This window comes from Symphodus melops (assembly GCF_947650265.1).
Source record: "Symphodus melops genome assembly, chromosome: 8".
In the NCBI taxonomy this organism is placed as follows: Eukaryota; Metazoa; Chordata; class Actinopteri; order Labriformes; family Labridae; genus Symphodus; species Symphodus melops.
In genome coordinates, this window is record NC_136698.1 from 24,387,437 (window position 1) to 24,403,002 (window position 15,566).

Below are 15,566 nucleotides of genomic sequence, written 5' to 3' on the forward strand. Positions count from 1 at the left end.
TAAAATTCTCAGGCAAGCTCATTAATTCTCCAAGAGCTACTCAGGAGAGCTTTCCGGTCTTAGTTTGGGACTGCACTTAAAAGATACTGAGCAAACAAAAACATAACCTGCTTGGTATAAATCTGATGACTTTCTCAAAAGCTGTCAGGTCATTGCCATAAAAAGTGAGGAACAAATTCCAATCTTTTGCTCGCACCATCTAATGGTGTGTCAAGAACTGTAAAAAAAGACAGGATATACTGGAAGGTGAGAACTGTAGGGTCAGCCGTAGTGCAAAACTGTATAGTGTATGTACAGTATATCAACATGTGTTTGCCCAAAGGAACGCCTGGCTAAAGCACAAGATGCTCTTTCTGAGAGTAAGAGGCTGGGCCACAAACTTACAGAGCAGACCCAGAACCTTCAAAGAGCCCAAGACGACTGTGAGTTTAAAAACTGTGAGCTGGAGAAACATAACAGGTCACTGAAGGAGGTGAGTCAATCTGTTGCTGGAGTGCAAATAAAGGTGCAAATGTTAAGACTCAATTTTTACATGCATACATGTTGATGTCTCAGAGCCTAAAACAACAGCAGGAAGTTGAAATGCAGGCCCAGAGGATCTCTCAGCAGCTGGAGCAAGAGAAGGAGGAGCTTCAGGACAAAGTCACCAATCTACAGAAGTCTTTGCAAAAGCTTCAAAGTGAGAGAGCAGAGATGGAGAGGGTGCTGACACGTCTTAGTAAAGACAGGTCAGCACTCAGAAAGACACTGGAGAAGGTGAGCTGACCCATCTGAGTCACCATTATTTGGATATTGTTTTTATTTAATGTTCATTTGTATAGGTACATCGGTACAGCTCTTATATCTTAAGCGTATTTCCACTGCCTGTCCTTCTGTGAGCCTTTAACATATGTAAAAATCAACAAATATACAAGAGACAGAACAAGATAACTTGACAATAGGGGATACAAAATATCATACAATGTGAATGTAAAACAGGACGCACAAGATCATTCATGGCTAGTCTTCTTTGAACACAAGATTATAGACTCGGGCTGTTAGTGCATGCATCCCATGTACGGAGGCACAGTCCTCAAAACAGTTTCTGTTTCTATCCACTGTCCTATCTCTAAAATAAAGGTCTAAAAAGATCAAACTCAAACGTTGTGTTTTCAAGATGAAGGACTATATCATGAACAAGTGAGGACCACTTTTCAGCTGGGATACTCTGCTACATGTGCTGCAAAAAGTGCCGATGGTTTTAAAAAAAACCCTTTTGAGTTGGAGCGTGCTCTGCTGGACAAACTATATGACGGCACATAAATCATTTTAAGCATTGTTTTCTGCAATCAATGTTCTGTTAGGAAAAGTTGTCATATCTGTTTTTGGGTCATGATAAGGGAACAAGATTCATCAGGCTGTAACAAATCCATCAACCCAGGTAAAATAAATAAAAGAAAACAACATCAGTGATAATGTAGAGGGTTATGTTTGCACTTACACAAAGTTGAGGGACTTAGCAGTGACATTCAATATCAGGGCAATATCATTTAAACAATCTATAAGCAAAAGCTTAGAGCATTTTTGTGAAAGATATATTGATTTAAAACTACTATGAAAAGCATTCTTGTAATCTCATTGTTAAACCATAAGCAAAACCATGACACCCCCCCACCCCCCACACCCCCACCTCCAAACCCCCACCCCCCACCCCCTCCTCTTGGAACCTGGATCATTAAACAGCTTTTGGGAAGGAAAGCTGAAAAGTATTGGTGCAGAATATGAGGTAAAAGGTAATAATACACTAGAGATCCAAACCACAAAGGGCTTTAAAATATAATTAAAATCATCTTAAAGTCAGTTCTAAAACTGCTGGAAGCCCACATATATAGAGACGCCAGAACTGAAGTAATATGTGTTTAGTGCTGCTCAGAAGCCTTGCTGTCCCATTCTGGACCAAGACGTGCTGCCGCCGAAGCATTAAGGGACATAAACAGTTACAATAATCACTGTAGGAGGAGGGCAGATTTATTATTCATTTATTTTTGAGATATGGTTTGTTTTCACTTCCCCAATATTCCTCTACTTTGTCACACACTGGACAAAGTGATCTCAAAGACATGGAAACATGTAGGTGGACTGTGAGAACCATGAGGCTCTGTGCTTGGCTTCTGCTACACACATTACAGGAAGGCACATGAGTGCAGAACGATCATGGTAAAGTCGTTCACATTATGTCACCCTCGTGTTGTTGTCAGGTGGAGATGGAGAGGCTGAGGAGGGAGGAAGGGGAGGCCTCGGCAGCCAGGGAGAAGGAGCTGTTGGGACAGAGGGTCCGAAGTCTGGAGCAGCAGCTGGCTGAAAAACATGAAGAGGTGCAGACTGTGCAGGTGAGAGGCTGCTGGAATATGGACAGATACAAGGCTGAAGTCACACTGCTGGACAGGATGAATTATTAGAAAAGGGCAAATTCAAATAAAACATTAAAATGTGTTAGCTGTCACTTTTGAAATATATATATATACTATTATTTAAATAGTACATCCAAATAAACATGTTTTTGTCTTTGTGTAAAATGTTTCAACTGTCTGATTAGAATATTCACTTAGAAAGCTTAATCAACAAAACGTGTAGTCATAATTCTGAATGGGAATCAACTACTTATACAGTTCATTCCCAGAAAACTACTTTTTGTTTACTCCCATGAAACTCAATGTTTTTTTGTAGATCAAAAACTGGACGAGCCAGGGATCAGTGTTCTTTCTGTTAGAAACAACAGACTGTGGCAACAGACAAAGCCTAACTCAAAATCCTAACTTTTATACTTTTTTAGTCATTACAATAAACTTACATAAACTGTCTTCAGGCTCAAATCTCCCAGTTGGACCACTCTCATGCACAGCGCCTTCTTGAGGTGACTGCCCGTCATCACCAGGAGCTTGATTTAGAGACAGAGCGTCTGAGAGACAGTCAGCTTCAAGCAGAGCAGGCTTTAGAGACCAGAGAGAAGGCTCATCGCCAGAGGGTCAGATGCCTGGAGGAACAGGTATTTGATTCTAACTGTTGGGAATTTGTTTGGAAAGTTTTTTCTTCTAAACAACAAATTCAATTGTATTACATACAGTGTGTGTCTTTCTGTCTTAAAATAATTTTCTTCACCCCCTGTTTTACAAAGGTGCTGACGCTGAAAGAGCAACTAGATCAGGAGACGAGCAGACGAAGGACTTATTTCAATCAGATGCTACAGCCTGGTGTTTAGAAGCAGAGACCCTGCCGTGAAGTATGTAGCACCTCCGTCTGCCTCGTTCACTGCTCCTCTGGCAGCTTCCCAACAACATTAAGTTACGTCCACACAAACACACTCCTGAGGCGTCTGCTCCCACCCGTGCACATGTGCATGCCGGATTAAATTAATCTGCAGGAAAACTCCACAACAAACAATGAGTGTTTTGTGCATAAGTAGACTAGATGTGCCAAATTGTTTTAAGGATTTCCTCTGGATGTCTGAGTCTGTTTATGCTGCGTCATTTTTTGGGGGGAACAATATGATGAATGGTTTCCTTGGTTGGTGCTTTATTCTAATCTTATAATTTTTAATTTGTCAAACTGATCATTTACCAATATGTTGCTGTCCAAATCACTGTTTGTGTGTACTGATGAGAATATGTATCCAAATATTTACAATAATCGTTCACAGATTTCCTTTGTGATGTGATTTATTCGTATTTTATGGTGCCATAAACAACATTTTTAATGAGCTAATTAATTTTATTATGTCTTGTATTTGATTTGTTAAAGCTGTGATTGTTTTTAATAAACTGGGTGTATCAGAGCATGATCATACAGTTTTCTTTTGACATTTAAGGTTATTGATGATGTTTCTTCTGGAAACACATCTTTGTTATGGAAAAAGGTCTCATGTGATCTTTGCAAAGGACAGCACAGCCCTTTCATGGCATGCAAGTTCTGGCGTTTGGTTCACACCATTAAAAGCCTTTGTGGATTTAGTGTTGTGGGTGAGAGAATGACCTTCGCTCTCTGTTGCCTGAGCTGTCTTCAGTGTTTTCTTTCAGATGTTTGCAACCTTGAAGTCGGTGGGGACCAAAGATTACCAAACCTAAAATCTAAAGTTAACATATGGTCTTATTATGTCTTTGTGACTGATATGAAACAGAAATGTTGATACTGTCATGTGTTTGTTTGCATATCCATTGGTACATTCATCTAGTGTGTAAGTATCCTTAAAACCAGTTTAAAACCTTTCTTACATTTCAGTTCTATGCTTACTGTAAATGGTGTCATATTCTGACAACAGTGCACATGCATGTGTTCTCACTCAGTAACCTTGCATGCCACAACTGTACATAGTAGGAGTTTCACTGAAAAGGGAAAATCTTGTCAGAGTTTCTTTAAAGCAGCCCTTTGATTATCATAGTTCCGCCCAGTGGTTATCCAGTTACCGGCCGCTTTACAGCTATTGGCTGGAAGCAGTTAATTATGCAAGGTAGTGAATCCCTGTGGGGGAGGTGGGGCCAAAACTGAAAGAACTCCTTTGGCAGGCAGAATAGAGCTTTTATTGAGGATATTTCTAAGCTGACCATCAGGGACCAAATCGCTGGATTGTTAAAAAAAAAAAAAAAAAATCTCAGCTGAATCACGCTGCTCCCTCTCTTTCATTCCTTCCCTCGTTTCATTTCAGTGAGACGGAGTGTAGCTCTCATGCAGTACCCAGCAGCAAGTAGAATGCAAGGAATCTACAGTATTCCCCTGTCTCACACAAGAAGCCCAGTTCACTCCTGAAGGACAAGTGAGTGAGGAGAGAAAGAGGCAGAGCCACAGAGCAGTCAGGGGAGGATTCACTCCGCTGTGGTTGAGAGGAGGAACGTACGGTCTTGTCTTGTTCTGCTCTGCTCTTGTTGCCTCAGGTGTGTGTGCTCCTCCCTCTCCATCCGCGGTGCCTGCTGTCAGCTCCATCCCTGGCTGGCTGAGGCCATGGTGTTGGTGCTGCGAGTCCTGCTGTCCTGCTTCTGCACCCTGCTCTCCCTGGACCTGCTGCCTAGGGTGGAACCCGCTGTGCCCCTGGAGGACTTCTTCCCCTTTGGCCAGGACGAGGGGGACTCCCAGACCATTGCTCAGGACGACGGAGGCTCCAGGCTGGTAGAGATCTCTGTTGCTTTCCCCTTCTTTGGTGACAGGCACACAGGACTCTATGTGAGTACAGAGCAGTGATTTTTTACTGATGTGTGTGTGTGTGTGTGTTTATGTCTCTATATGTCAGCGTGTATGTGTGTGCATGCACTTAGCAGTTGGCAATTGAAACTGACATGGTGTGGATTGTATAAGAGCCTCAGGGAGATGAAATTTGGCCCACATCCAGATACTACATTGAAGTGCCCTGTGAGAGTTTGTATATGTTTATGTGCGCTCACAGTCTCCGGTGTGTAGCCTCATTTGTAGAATATCATGTTGTCCCCTACGGGTGGAATTATAATCCTGTATGACATTTTCCTCACTTTGTATCTGCCCTCCTTGCACTCTGAGGAACTTTCAAGTACAAGAAAGAAACTATTAGCAGAACAGTGAAAAGCCTTGTTCTAATAAGTCTACAATACGCTGTCAAAGGAAATGACAGAGCATCTGTGCACGGTTCTCTCTTAGAGAGAGTAGGGTTGAAATCTTCTCTCTGGAGAGTGAGAGAGAAGCCGAATAGTTTGACGAGGGTTTTCGCACAGCACAGTGAAACACACTTTGATCTGCCTTTGTCATGTATTGGGTTCCGTTCCAGCGCATGGACAGGCAGAACTCCCTTAAATCAACACCACCTGTTGTGGTTATGCATCCGCATTCGCTCCCCTCCGCCTTTCCCATTTGCTCAAAGCCTCGCCTTTCTCCTCCCTGTTCAGCCACAAGGCAGGGCAGGGGAGGCTGAGGAACCATGGCAACAATGGGCAAGGTCAGAGGTGGTCTTTCTAATATAAGAATCTGTGCTATGTTGGTGAGGTCAGTCAGACTCGCACAGGGCATAGTCTCATTGACATAGTATTTTTAAGTGCATTGTGTCAGACGTGTCTTTATGACCTCACAACTGTATAAACTTTATTTATATGGCATCTTCAAGAATACTGTTACAAACTGCTTTACTAACATTTACTGTATATTAACATGGTCTCCACCTCTGCACCTCCCCCTGTTATAGAAAAATGAATTTCCCCCAACAACGGGGAGCTGAAATAATGTGTGGGTGACATATGCAGCCAGTCTTTGGAGTAGAGATCCACTGGTGGGGTATTGATGTCCAACCGCCTGAACTAACTCACTCACACATTAAACTTACTGATGAAACGCCAAAAGGCCCTCAGGTCAGTGCCGTCCTCACTGGAACAGATTGTTATATGGTTTGAAGCAGGCACTTACAGTTATGTAAAGTTCAATGGCTCTGATGTTAGTGTATGTTACTTTACCTCTTGCTGTCCCTCATGTACTCAATCTGGTGCAAGGAGCGCTGCATTTCTCAAAGCAGCGGTCAGTAATGGCGTGGTAACTTTAAAGCAACAAATAACAAGTTGAAGCTGAAGTCAGAAAAGTTATTTAGGTGTAAACCAGCACCAAAAAAGACACACTTTGACAGAATTTAAGTTTGAGGAAAATGTTTGCCATGTGTTTTCAATATTTAACAGTTTGACCCATGTCCCATCTGTCAACATGGAGAAGAGATAGCTTATGAGATTTACTGCAGACAGTCAGTAGATGGAGCTACAGATGTTTTGCTTCACATTTGAGGGGATGTTGTGTTGTCCATTCTTTTTTTATCAGTCTGACTTAGAGAGTATACTTAAAAAAACAAGTTTAATTCACTAAAAATAAATACATTATGGATGATAAAAAATAGTAAAAAAAAATAAAAATAAAATTTAGACGTCATTAAACATCGTCAAAAAATCATCCAATCGATGGAACTCAAAGTTTGCAGCCCTGATTGATCACGAATTCAAAGTGAACAATGCCCTGACTGCAAAGTCTCTCTTTGTGTATCAATATATACCCTGGAACAACACAGAGGAATGCATTTGTGGATCTAAGGGTGGGAGAGGGAACATAAAGAAGGAAAGTTTGTTGCTTAGGGCTTCTTTGTGTAATCAGTAATATTTTCGAATAAATTCTCAAAGCTACAGGTATCCAGTGTAAAGAGTCCAGGTTTCTTCCAAGTTTGTAATGAGAAACATCACTTTTCCTGTAATAATTCCTGAAACACAATAGTGCAAGTAAACAAGATTAGACAAGTCAGTGGTTGCTTGGCATGTTGATCTGAGGTTAAACTCTCATCTAATAGAGATACAAATCTGAGCACTTCAACTTCTGCCGTGTTAAGTTGTGATGTGATACCCTGTTGCTCACTCTGCATCTCATTGGGCTGTAATTCTGTACTCACGCAAGGCATAACACATTGTGACACTTGAAATTATAGTCACGCTCATTTTAAGTGCTTTACCTGAATCCATTAAACATGTGCTGTGGAGTGTGCAGGCCACATGGGGATCTTTGCCACCAGAGAGACGCTTTGAACAGTTAACATGCCACTGAGCGCTAAGGGGATTATTCTCTATGAATACCTTCTGCTGTTCCTTTAAGATGGGGTTACATGGAGCTGTACATACAAACTGATTCTAGGTCTTTTTATAATTGCTGTTCTTATCATCACAGATACAGTTCAGCAGTACATTTTACAGCTGAGCGTCAGCAAGAAGCTGGTGATCTGTTACATATTGTGATACGGGGGTTTTAAAACTCGACAATGTTACACATGCTGACAGTTGCTGCACGACCAAAAGTCACATAATGCTTTTTTATTTTTTTTTCAGCAAAATTTCTTTTGGACGTCTTTCCTGAAGCCGCGTTGTTTCAATCACTGACTTGACTACTGTTTTTCAAGTTTAATCCAATCCACTTTATTTGTAAAGAAAAGCAACAAAGTATACTCAAGTGCTGCATAATGAATTAAATAAAATAAATTCCACCTTGTGAAGTACAGAAAACGAGCTAAAGGACATAAGAACGCTGCATTTTCATTATAGCTTACTTAAATGCAGAGTCCTGCATGCGCCATACTGACACTGAAGTGCTCCCTTGATCGTCGTATATAGAAAGTGAGGATAACAGATCGGGCTGCTTGTGTTTGATGAAGTTGCTGTGAGAATGTGTTATCTGTTTGCAAACTTTAAAAACCCCTCAGAGTCGATCCCTTAAAACGATTAACTATCTGTCTCTGTCCCCACACATAGCAAACGGCATCGTATTTTTTAGCTGTTGTTATCAACAAAGACATCAGAGAGCCACAGTTATGTGACACTTGGCCGCAGAGGTCCCCGATGTCTCATCAACATTAACTTAAGAATCCCTTTACAAACATGTCCCCATGACGAGGTCCAACACTTCTGCCTCCTGGTAACCAAGCCGTCCCTCTGTTATGGTTTGTGTCTGGGAGTTCTCACACGTTGCTGGGATCTCTCTACCTCCCCCGTCTTCCAGCCCCCCCCTCCCCCCCACCCTCCTACGCCTCAGATAACATGGCAGGGGTCTTCCCCCTGGAACTGTCCAGCTGCTTTATCTAAGAAATGACCAATCACTTTAACAGAAGACAGATGTATCTGCACAGCATCTTTGGGACTTCTAAACAATGCAGTTCACGGATTAACTACTCTTTCGGATGGCCAGTGTAGAAAGAACAAGAAGGAGGATATCCAAGGTCAGGGAGGAAAGAAAACAAGTTTACAGCAGATGTGAGGACAGTTGGTTATGATCAAAGGCATTCAGTGAAGAGACACAACTTTGTGGAGAGTGAAAAACTCAAGCTTTTCTCATACTTACAGTATATGTTTATATTGTGAAACATGTAATTCATAGTATTAGAATGTACAAAATAATCTGACATTTGTCTATAATTAGTCATAAACTTACATTTTTAGAGGGTCCTGCCAAGAACTTGCTGCAATAACTGCACCCTTTACAGATTGCACATCTGCTAGTGCTCATCTGCTCCTCTGAAGAGATTCAACACTTGTGCAATTTTATTCACTTACTCTCACTCACCACTATGTATGGCCCAAAGATGTGTGCATTGAGTTTTACTCTTTGTTCTCTGAATGGGATTTTTTAGACGTATGTGTTGGATGAGAGAAGTGACTGAGTGGTATTAGAATCACCATGGACAAAATTTATCATCACATACTCAAAAAAAAAAGTCTGAAGAAGCCTATAGAATAAAACAAAGTTAAGGTGGGATACATCAGAAAATAACTCTATGTAACTGCTACTACCTGCACTTCTTGTAGCAGCAGTGAAACATCTTTTCCCACCTTCACAAACTTCCACATCACTTGTACCAAGGAAGCTTTATCAGAGTCCCTTCACTCTTTTCAAAAGGAGATTTATTACTTGAATCAAAACAGTTTGTAGCTGAAGGTGAGCCGGGGCTAAAGAAACAGACCAAGTGCACGGACTTTAGTCACTTCCTTTGGCCTCGTCAAATAATTTGAACAAGCTTGTAACTGTGAAACCTCATTTTTTGACAAGGAAAACTAATGTTTTCCTGAGTCGATCCATGGGCACCTTTTCATTTACGGGTTTGCTTTGGCTTGACTTAAGCCAGATGAAAGTTTATTTTAGTCCATAAATTGCTTGGCTCTAAAGAAAAACCACCCAAGCAAAATCCTGGATATATCCGGCAAAGAATTCCCCAAAAAATAACAAGGGAGTTTTAGAGCGGAGTGGCACCAGTGAGAGTTGGAGAAAAAAATATGGAGAGCAAGATGCTTCTTGCAAGGTTGACTGATCGCACCTCTCCCCCTGTGAGTTTGACCTTGGTCATGTTACACAGCATAACACAAGGCAGCTCTGAACCCATTCACTCTCTCACATGAGTGTGATACATAAGCACCCTTCACTGGAAGTCTGTACTGCTTATAGTCGGGTTGGAATCCATGAGAAGAGGAAAAGTATGCGATGTGAAGCAAAGAAAAAGGTCCCAAGTTCAGTTTGAATTCCTCTTAGGTCATTGCTATGTCAAAGTGGTCCCCTAAAAAATCTTAACAAGTCGGAAATACACTTGTTTAAACAGTTCCAGATGCTACAAGAGATTGGATTGGGCGATTGAACGTATTCCAGTATTAGGCTATAAACTCAATTTTGTGTTCAGCATGATTTCCTACACTAATTTTGCTGTAAGATGGGTGACTTCCAGACCGCTGCCACCACAGGTCTCTCATTAGTGGGTATGTGGGTGTGGGAAGTTGGTAGTTCATGTACATCCCTCTGTTCGTGCAGCTCTGTGCCCTCTCTCTTGTTTTTCTCCTGGTATCCAATGGCGCTCTGGCTGACCCCCGAGCCCTGCCCCTGCAGTCGCTCCTCTTTTTCCCCACATCAGCCACGTTCTCACCACATCACGCTGATGCAGAGGGGAAGACTGTGGTTGGGCAATTAACTGAGCCCTGTGCCGTGCCAAACAAAACTTCCTCGGCTGTTTTTACAGCAAAGTCCTTGAAATGATGGTTTTCATACATGCAGGGAGCAAAGCTGAGACATCTGACGTTGCTTTGTCACTGTCACGTGCCACACGGCTTAAATGCAGAGAAGCTAAGTTCTCACAAGCGTTCAGGTGAAACAGGATAGGTGCTATGGTGAGAAGTAGAATCCTTGTTGAAATGATGTATGAATGGATGAATGAGGGCCTTTCATTGGGATTCAACCTCGCAGCCTGCAGAAGTTTCCTCTCCACCGAGGTTTTGCTGCTTGCTCAATATTTAGTGCAGTGTTTAGTCAGATATTATCAACGTTTTGTTATATAAGGACTCTGACCTGACATGTTACACTAAAAAATGTGTGTTTGCAGTCTGTCATTTAAATGAGCGCTCGCCACATTGCTTACCGCTATTTACGACATATTTATGTTTTTCTGCATAACATGTTTATCCAAGTAAATAACCACCTACCTTCTTCCAAACTGAGCACCTGATCTTTTTTCTTACCAATCTGTGCATTTCCTGCAATGTCCTTTATGCATCAGGCCATCAGTCACACTTTTCATTGACTAAGGAAACTGTAAAACAACAAGTGGAAAACTGAAATCCACTTTGTCAGTAGTAAAAAAGAAAGAGCAAGAAAAACTGGAAATTGTGACGATTAAACTAAAAATCAGAAACTTTGACACTAATGGTCTTTTGTTTTACTTTTTAAAAAAAAGAAATGTGATTATAACAAAATAAAAGTGACAATTTAACAGTTCTTGGGAACACTAAACTAGATTTGGAAAGTATCAAACCAGAGATATGTCAAAATCCCTTCCTCAAACACATGAACATGCTCTGCCTCACTGACGTCCAAGGAAATGACTGGATGGTATTAGACAGACCTGTGAAAGTCATGGAAACTAAACTTCCCCTGTTTATGTTCGTACGACCACAGCAATATCAACGATGCACCTCTTTAACTTCAGAGAGTCTTTAAGCCTCCTTAGGCTCAATGGGTTTTATGGTCCATTAAAGTTAAATTTTTTGTGCAGGCTCAAACCCTTTGACCCAGTCCGCTGCTGAAACAGGCAGCTGTTGTTCGAAGAGAAGCTTTGATTTCACAATTGGTAATCAATGTATAAAAAGTACAACACGACTGAGCCAAACAGTGGATGTGCTTACGTGTGTTTAGAGACAATGTAAGCTTTAAGTATGTCAGTATTATGTGTCCATACCAGTGTCCTGTCCTCAGGACTCAAACACAACTTTTAAGTGCAACTCAAAACAAACTTAAATAGTATTGCATCAGTTATAAAGACATTCATTTTGAAATATATCAAACAGAGAGCATCAACTCTTTCCCTTTGATTAATGTCTTCTGAACGTTCAGTCGTACAAATGCTTTGGAAATACAACACTACTTTCTTAGTTTTATTTTTGGGGCTTTTAGAGTCAGAAATCAGAGTGAGAGAGAGTTTTGAGTGACATGTGAGAAAGGAGCCAAAGGTCAGATTTAAACCCGGGCCAATCACTTGGAGCACTACAGCCTCTGTACATGAGATGTCTGCACAAACCACAAGGCTTCTGGCACCAATACACTACCTTTTTAAAGGTTAAAATTATTTTAAGTAGACATTTCACCATGCAACAGTCCATAGCTGCAGTGCTGACTGAGCGTTTCTCACAGAGGGGCTATGTGAACGAGGGTAGGATGGGTTCATTTGTTTGGTTACTTTGCTGTTGGCAGACGTCTGTGGATTTAATACCTGTGAATGTTCTTCCTAGTGTGATGACTTTGCATGTGCATGAGCAGCAGAAACTGGGTTTTCTCAGCTGCTGTCATTTCATGGAATAAATGTAGCGTCTGTTTGCAACATAGGAAGTGCAAACATCCGTTATGGGAGCGTCCACTGCCCCATGCTGCTGTTTGCCCTGCGAGGTTACGGCTACTTCTGTTTGTGCACTTTCTCTTCTTCTCATCAGCTCTTCCATTCTAACCCCGCCTAATCCTACAAACAAGACACTGAGGCTACAAAAAAATGGTTTCATGAATCTTATATGTCCAACTCTGTTTTCTTCAGGTTAACAACAATGGCCTGGTGTCTTTCCTGAGGGAGGTGTCACAGTTCACACCGGTGGCTTTCCCAATTGCCGGGGACAGGAGGGTTGTGGCACCATTCTGGGCTGATGTGGACAACCGGCGAGCAGGGACAGTCTTTTACAGAGAGAGCCAGGAGCCCTCCATCCTGAGGAGGGCAGCCGGTGAAGTCAAGACGTACTTCTCAGAGTTCCCAAACTTCAATGCGACATGGGTCCTCATCTCTACATGGCACCAAGTTACATTTTTTGGAGGCAACTCAAACACACCGGTATAAACTCCCACTTCACTACTCTCCTATTGCTGTGGAGTTATTTCTCACAGCAGTGTTTTTTCATCATTCTGTTTTAAGTGTCCTAGATTAATGATTCCCACTTCCACCCCAGGAGGTGCTTTTTTATTTATTTTTTTATCCCTGGGAGTTAAATTGAAAAAAATAAAAATTATGACATGACTCAGAATAGTAACCAAAAATAACAAAAATGAACCCCCCCCCAAAAAAAATGAAACAGAAATGTAAAGAACAAAGCTGTTTGTGCAACATGATGTTAGTCAGTCCATCTTACACCTGCAGCAGTTATACATACTCTTGTAGGTAATTCAAAAGCGTCAACATTGATTTCACTATGCTTTAGGCAATAAAATCTGCTCACAGAAGTTTGAATGAAGACTGAATATCCGCCCATTTATTAACAATGAGTATCAAACCTTTTGTCCAAATCCTCCAATTAAAAACATGTTTGCTAAGTTCTAATGCAGAATTTGAGTCTTCAAAACTGTAATCCAAAAACATCACAGTTACATCAAAGTGGCTATGTCCAAAAAATAATCTGCAAACTTTTCTTTACATGCACATTAAAACAAGTGGCAGTGTTGATGTTAGGCTACTACTGTATGTCTCATGTAATGGGGATAAACTACTGGAAACCATTGGCCTAGATAATCTAAAAGTGGCAGAAAATCGCCTTGTAATTTCTGTTTGAAATAAGAGTTTAATATCAGCTTAAGAAAGGCAAAGCTATTGGGTTTCATTTTAATGATAATCGTACAATAATTACAAACTCAAAAACAGGTCCATGTACATCTATTAATTCTGCAGACAAAATGAGATTTAGGCATCTGCACTAAGAATTAGGAGTCTTTGAAATGCATGCATTATGGAATTCAGGGATTGTTCTAATGGAGCCTGTTCCCCTTTATGCAGGTAAATACTTTCCAAGTGGTGCTTATTACAGACGGCGAGCTTTCCTTCACTATATTCCATTACAATAACATCACTTGGACTACAGGCATGCATGCCAGCAGTGGAGGAAACCTGGCAGGGCTGGGAGGGATTGCAGCACAGGTAAGGTCACATGATGGTTATTGTTCTTATGATATTAAAATACACTGACAGTCTCCTATCTTTCAAGATGCTCATTTTATTTTTCAACTCTCATTCAGCCATCTTTTGTGATGTGTTCCTCCATGTTGCTCTTATCCCAGGCAGGTTTTAATGCCGGTGATGGCAAGCGCTATTTCAACATCCCTGGCTCTCGCACGGCTGATGTGGTGAACGTCGAAGGGACCACCAACGTGGGCCATCCTGGCAAATGGGTCTTCCGAATAGATGATGCCAATGTGGAAGTGGGTGGCTGCAATAACTCGGGTAAGTCCTGCTTCAAAGACAATTCTAATTGCTTCCTCCTGGCTGTCTTCATATGAGGATTCTGGTTACACATTGACGTCTTTCTACAGCATCCGTGTGCCCGCACCTGAGACCGTGTCTGAATGGAGGCCAGTGCATTGATGATTGCATTACAGGTAACCCCTCCTTCACCTGCTCCTGCTTGGCTGGCTTCACTGGTCGACGATGCCAGATAGGTGAGTTATGTTTGACACAGCTTCCTGCCCTGTCATTGCTTGACACACACTGCTCTCTGGTCTCTTTGAATGAAACATGTCTACCCGGGATCCAGGAAAAAAACATGTCACCTGCCAAAAGGGCACTTGGATACTTCCTTAATACCTGTTTTACCTCAGACGATTCCAAACTAATTAACCTTGGACAGCTGTTTATGTCTAATTAAAAGAGTCATACTACTTCCTTTGTATTCCTCCCTGTCTCTGTAGATGTCGACGAGTGTTCCTCGGGTCCATGCCAGAACGGAGGGACTTGTGAAGACCAGATTAACGGTTTCGTCTGTCGGTGCCCTCCTGGGTACACCGGGAGTCAGTGTGAAACAGGTATAAAGGATGCTCTGCTTTGTCCAGCTGTTGTTGTTTGTGATGATGTGATTTTGTGTTTAGATTGAAATTAGCTTTCAGTTTCTCTCCAATGTTGTTATTTTGTGCACATCTAAAGGAGAAGAAAAAAAATCTGCGCAAGAACAGCTTAGCCTACCGGTAGCCTGCAAATGCACTTATGGGGGCATTGGATTCTCTGCTGGAGTCGAGATGACAGAAAAAACATCCAAAATAAGTTTGACCCAACTGAGAAATTCTCCGGCTTTCTTTATGTGACATTTCTTTGACATTAATCCCGAAATAGGCAAGATTCTTCTTAGCTATACACATCACCAATGAAAATATATCCCACCAATATTCACATTTACATGCAGCTATATGAACTCTTTAAACCCAGCCTTACAAACGGATGGTTTAAATGATAAGCAAATAAGATCCAAATAACATGACTTGTGCTACTGTAAATGTGCTGCATACATGGCCAAAGAATATTAAAAAAACTCAATTATATTGATGTATCTAACTTATCTTACAGTCATAAATTGTAACAATTACCAAGCCTATATCACAATATTGCAATGGGATATGATGTTTGAACAAGCTGCTTTTTGCTGTCCATGTGTTCATTGTAAGGACCTTCATCAAACTCTGAAGGTTGTCATACAATTTTCACTATTTATGAATATTATTCATAAATATTAGAAATTGTTTTATTTTGAGCTGTTGCAGCCTTTACATTTTTTAAAATGAACTTTTTCTAC

General features: G+C 41.2%; 2 protein-coding genes across 6 annotated transcripts in view; both read left to right on the forward strand.

Moving 5' to 3' along the window:
* The window catches only part of crocc2 (ciliary rootlet coiled-coil, rootletin family member 2), a 35,485-nt gene extending 30,733 nt beyond the window's left edge, over nt 1-4,752 (forward strand). For 2 of the 3 annotated variants that reach the window (XM_079349658.1, XM_079349660.1), the window contains exons 32-37: nt 323-472; nt 556-756; nt 2,238-2,369; nt 2,846-3,025; nt 3,155-3,259; nt 4,679-4,752. In XM_079349658.1, coding sequence (XP_079205784.1) covers nt 323-472; nt 556-756; nt 2,238-2,369; nt 2,846-3,025; nt 3,155-3,238 — 747 coding nt within the window. In that variant the 3' untranslated portion in view covers nt 3,239-3,259; nt 4,679-4,752. Of the gene's footprint in view, nt 1-322; nt 473-555; nt 757-2,237; nt 2,370-2,845; nt 3,026-3,154; nt 3,813-4,678 lie in introns of those variants that run through there. The other variant, XM_079349659.1, reaches the window with a different exon arrangement.
* Nucleotides 4,753-4,957: 205 nt separating this feature from the next.
* The window catches only part of sned1 (sushi, nidogen and EGF-like domains 1), a 31,428-nt gene continuing 20,819 nt past the window's right edge, over nt 4,958-15,566 (forward strand). For all 3 annotated transcript variants that reach the window (XM_079349666.1, XM_079349668.1, XM_079349667.1), the window contains exons 1-6: nt 4,958-5,190; nt 12,563-12,850; nt 13,784-13,924; nt 14,065-14,227; nt 14,317-14,442; nt 14,692-14,805. In XM_079349666.1, coding sequence (XP_079205792.1) covers nt 4,972-5,190; nt 12,563-12,850; nt 13,784-13,924; nt 14,065-14,227; nt 14,317-14,442; nt 14,692-14,805 — 1,051 coding nt within the window. In that variant the 5' untranslated portion in view covers nt 4,958-4,971. The remainder of the gene's footprint in view (nt 5,191-12,562; nt 12,851-13,783; nt 13,925-14,064; nt 14,228-14,316; nt 14,443-14,691; nt 14,806-15,566) is intronic.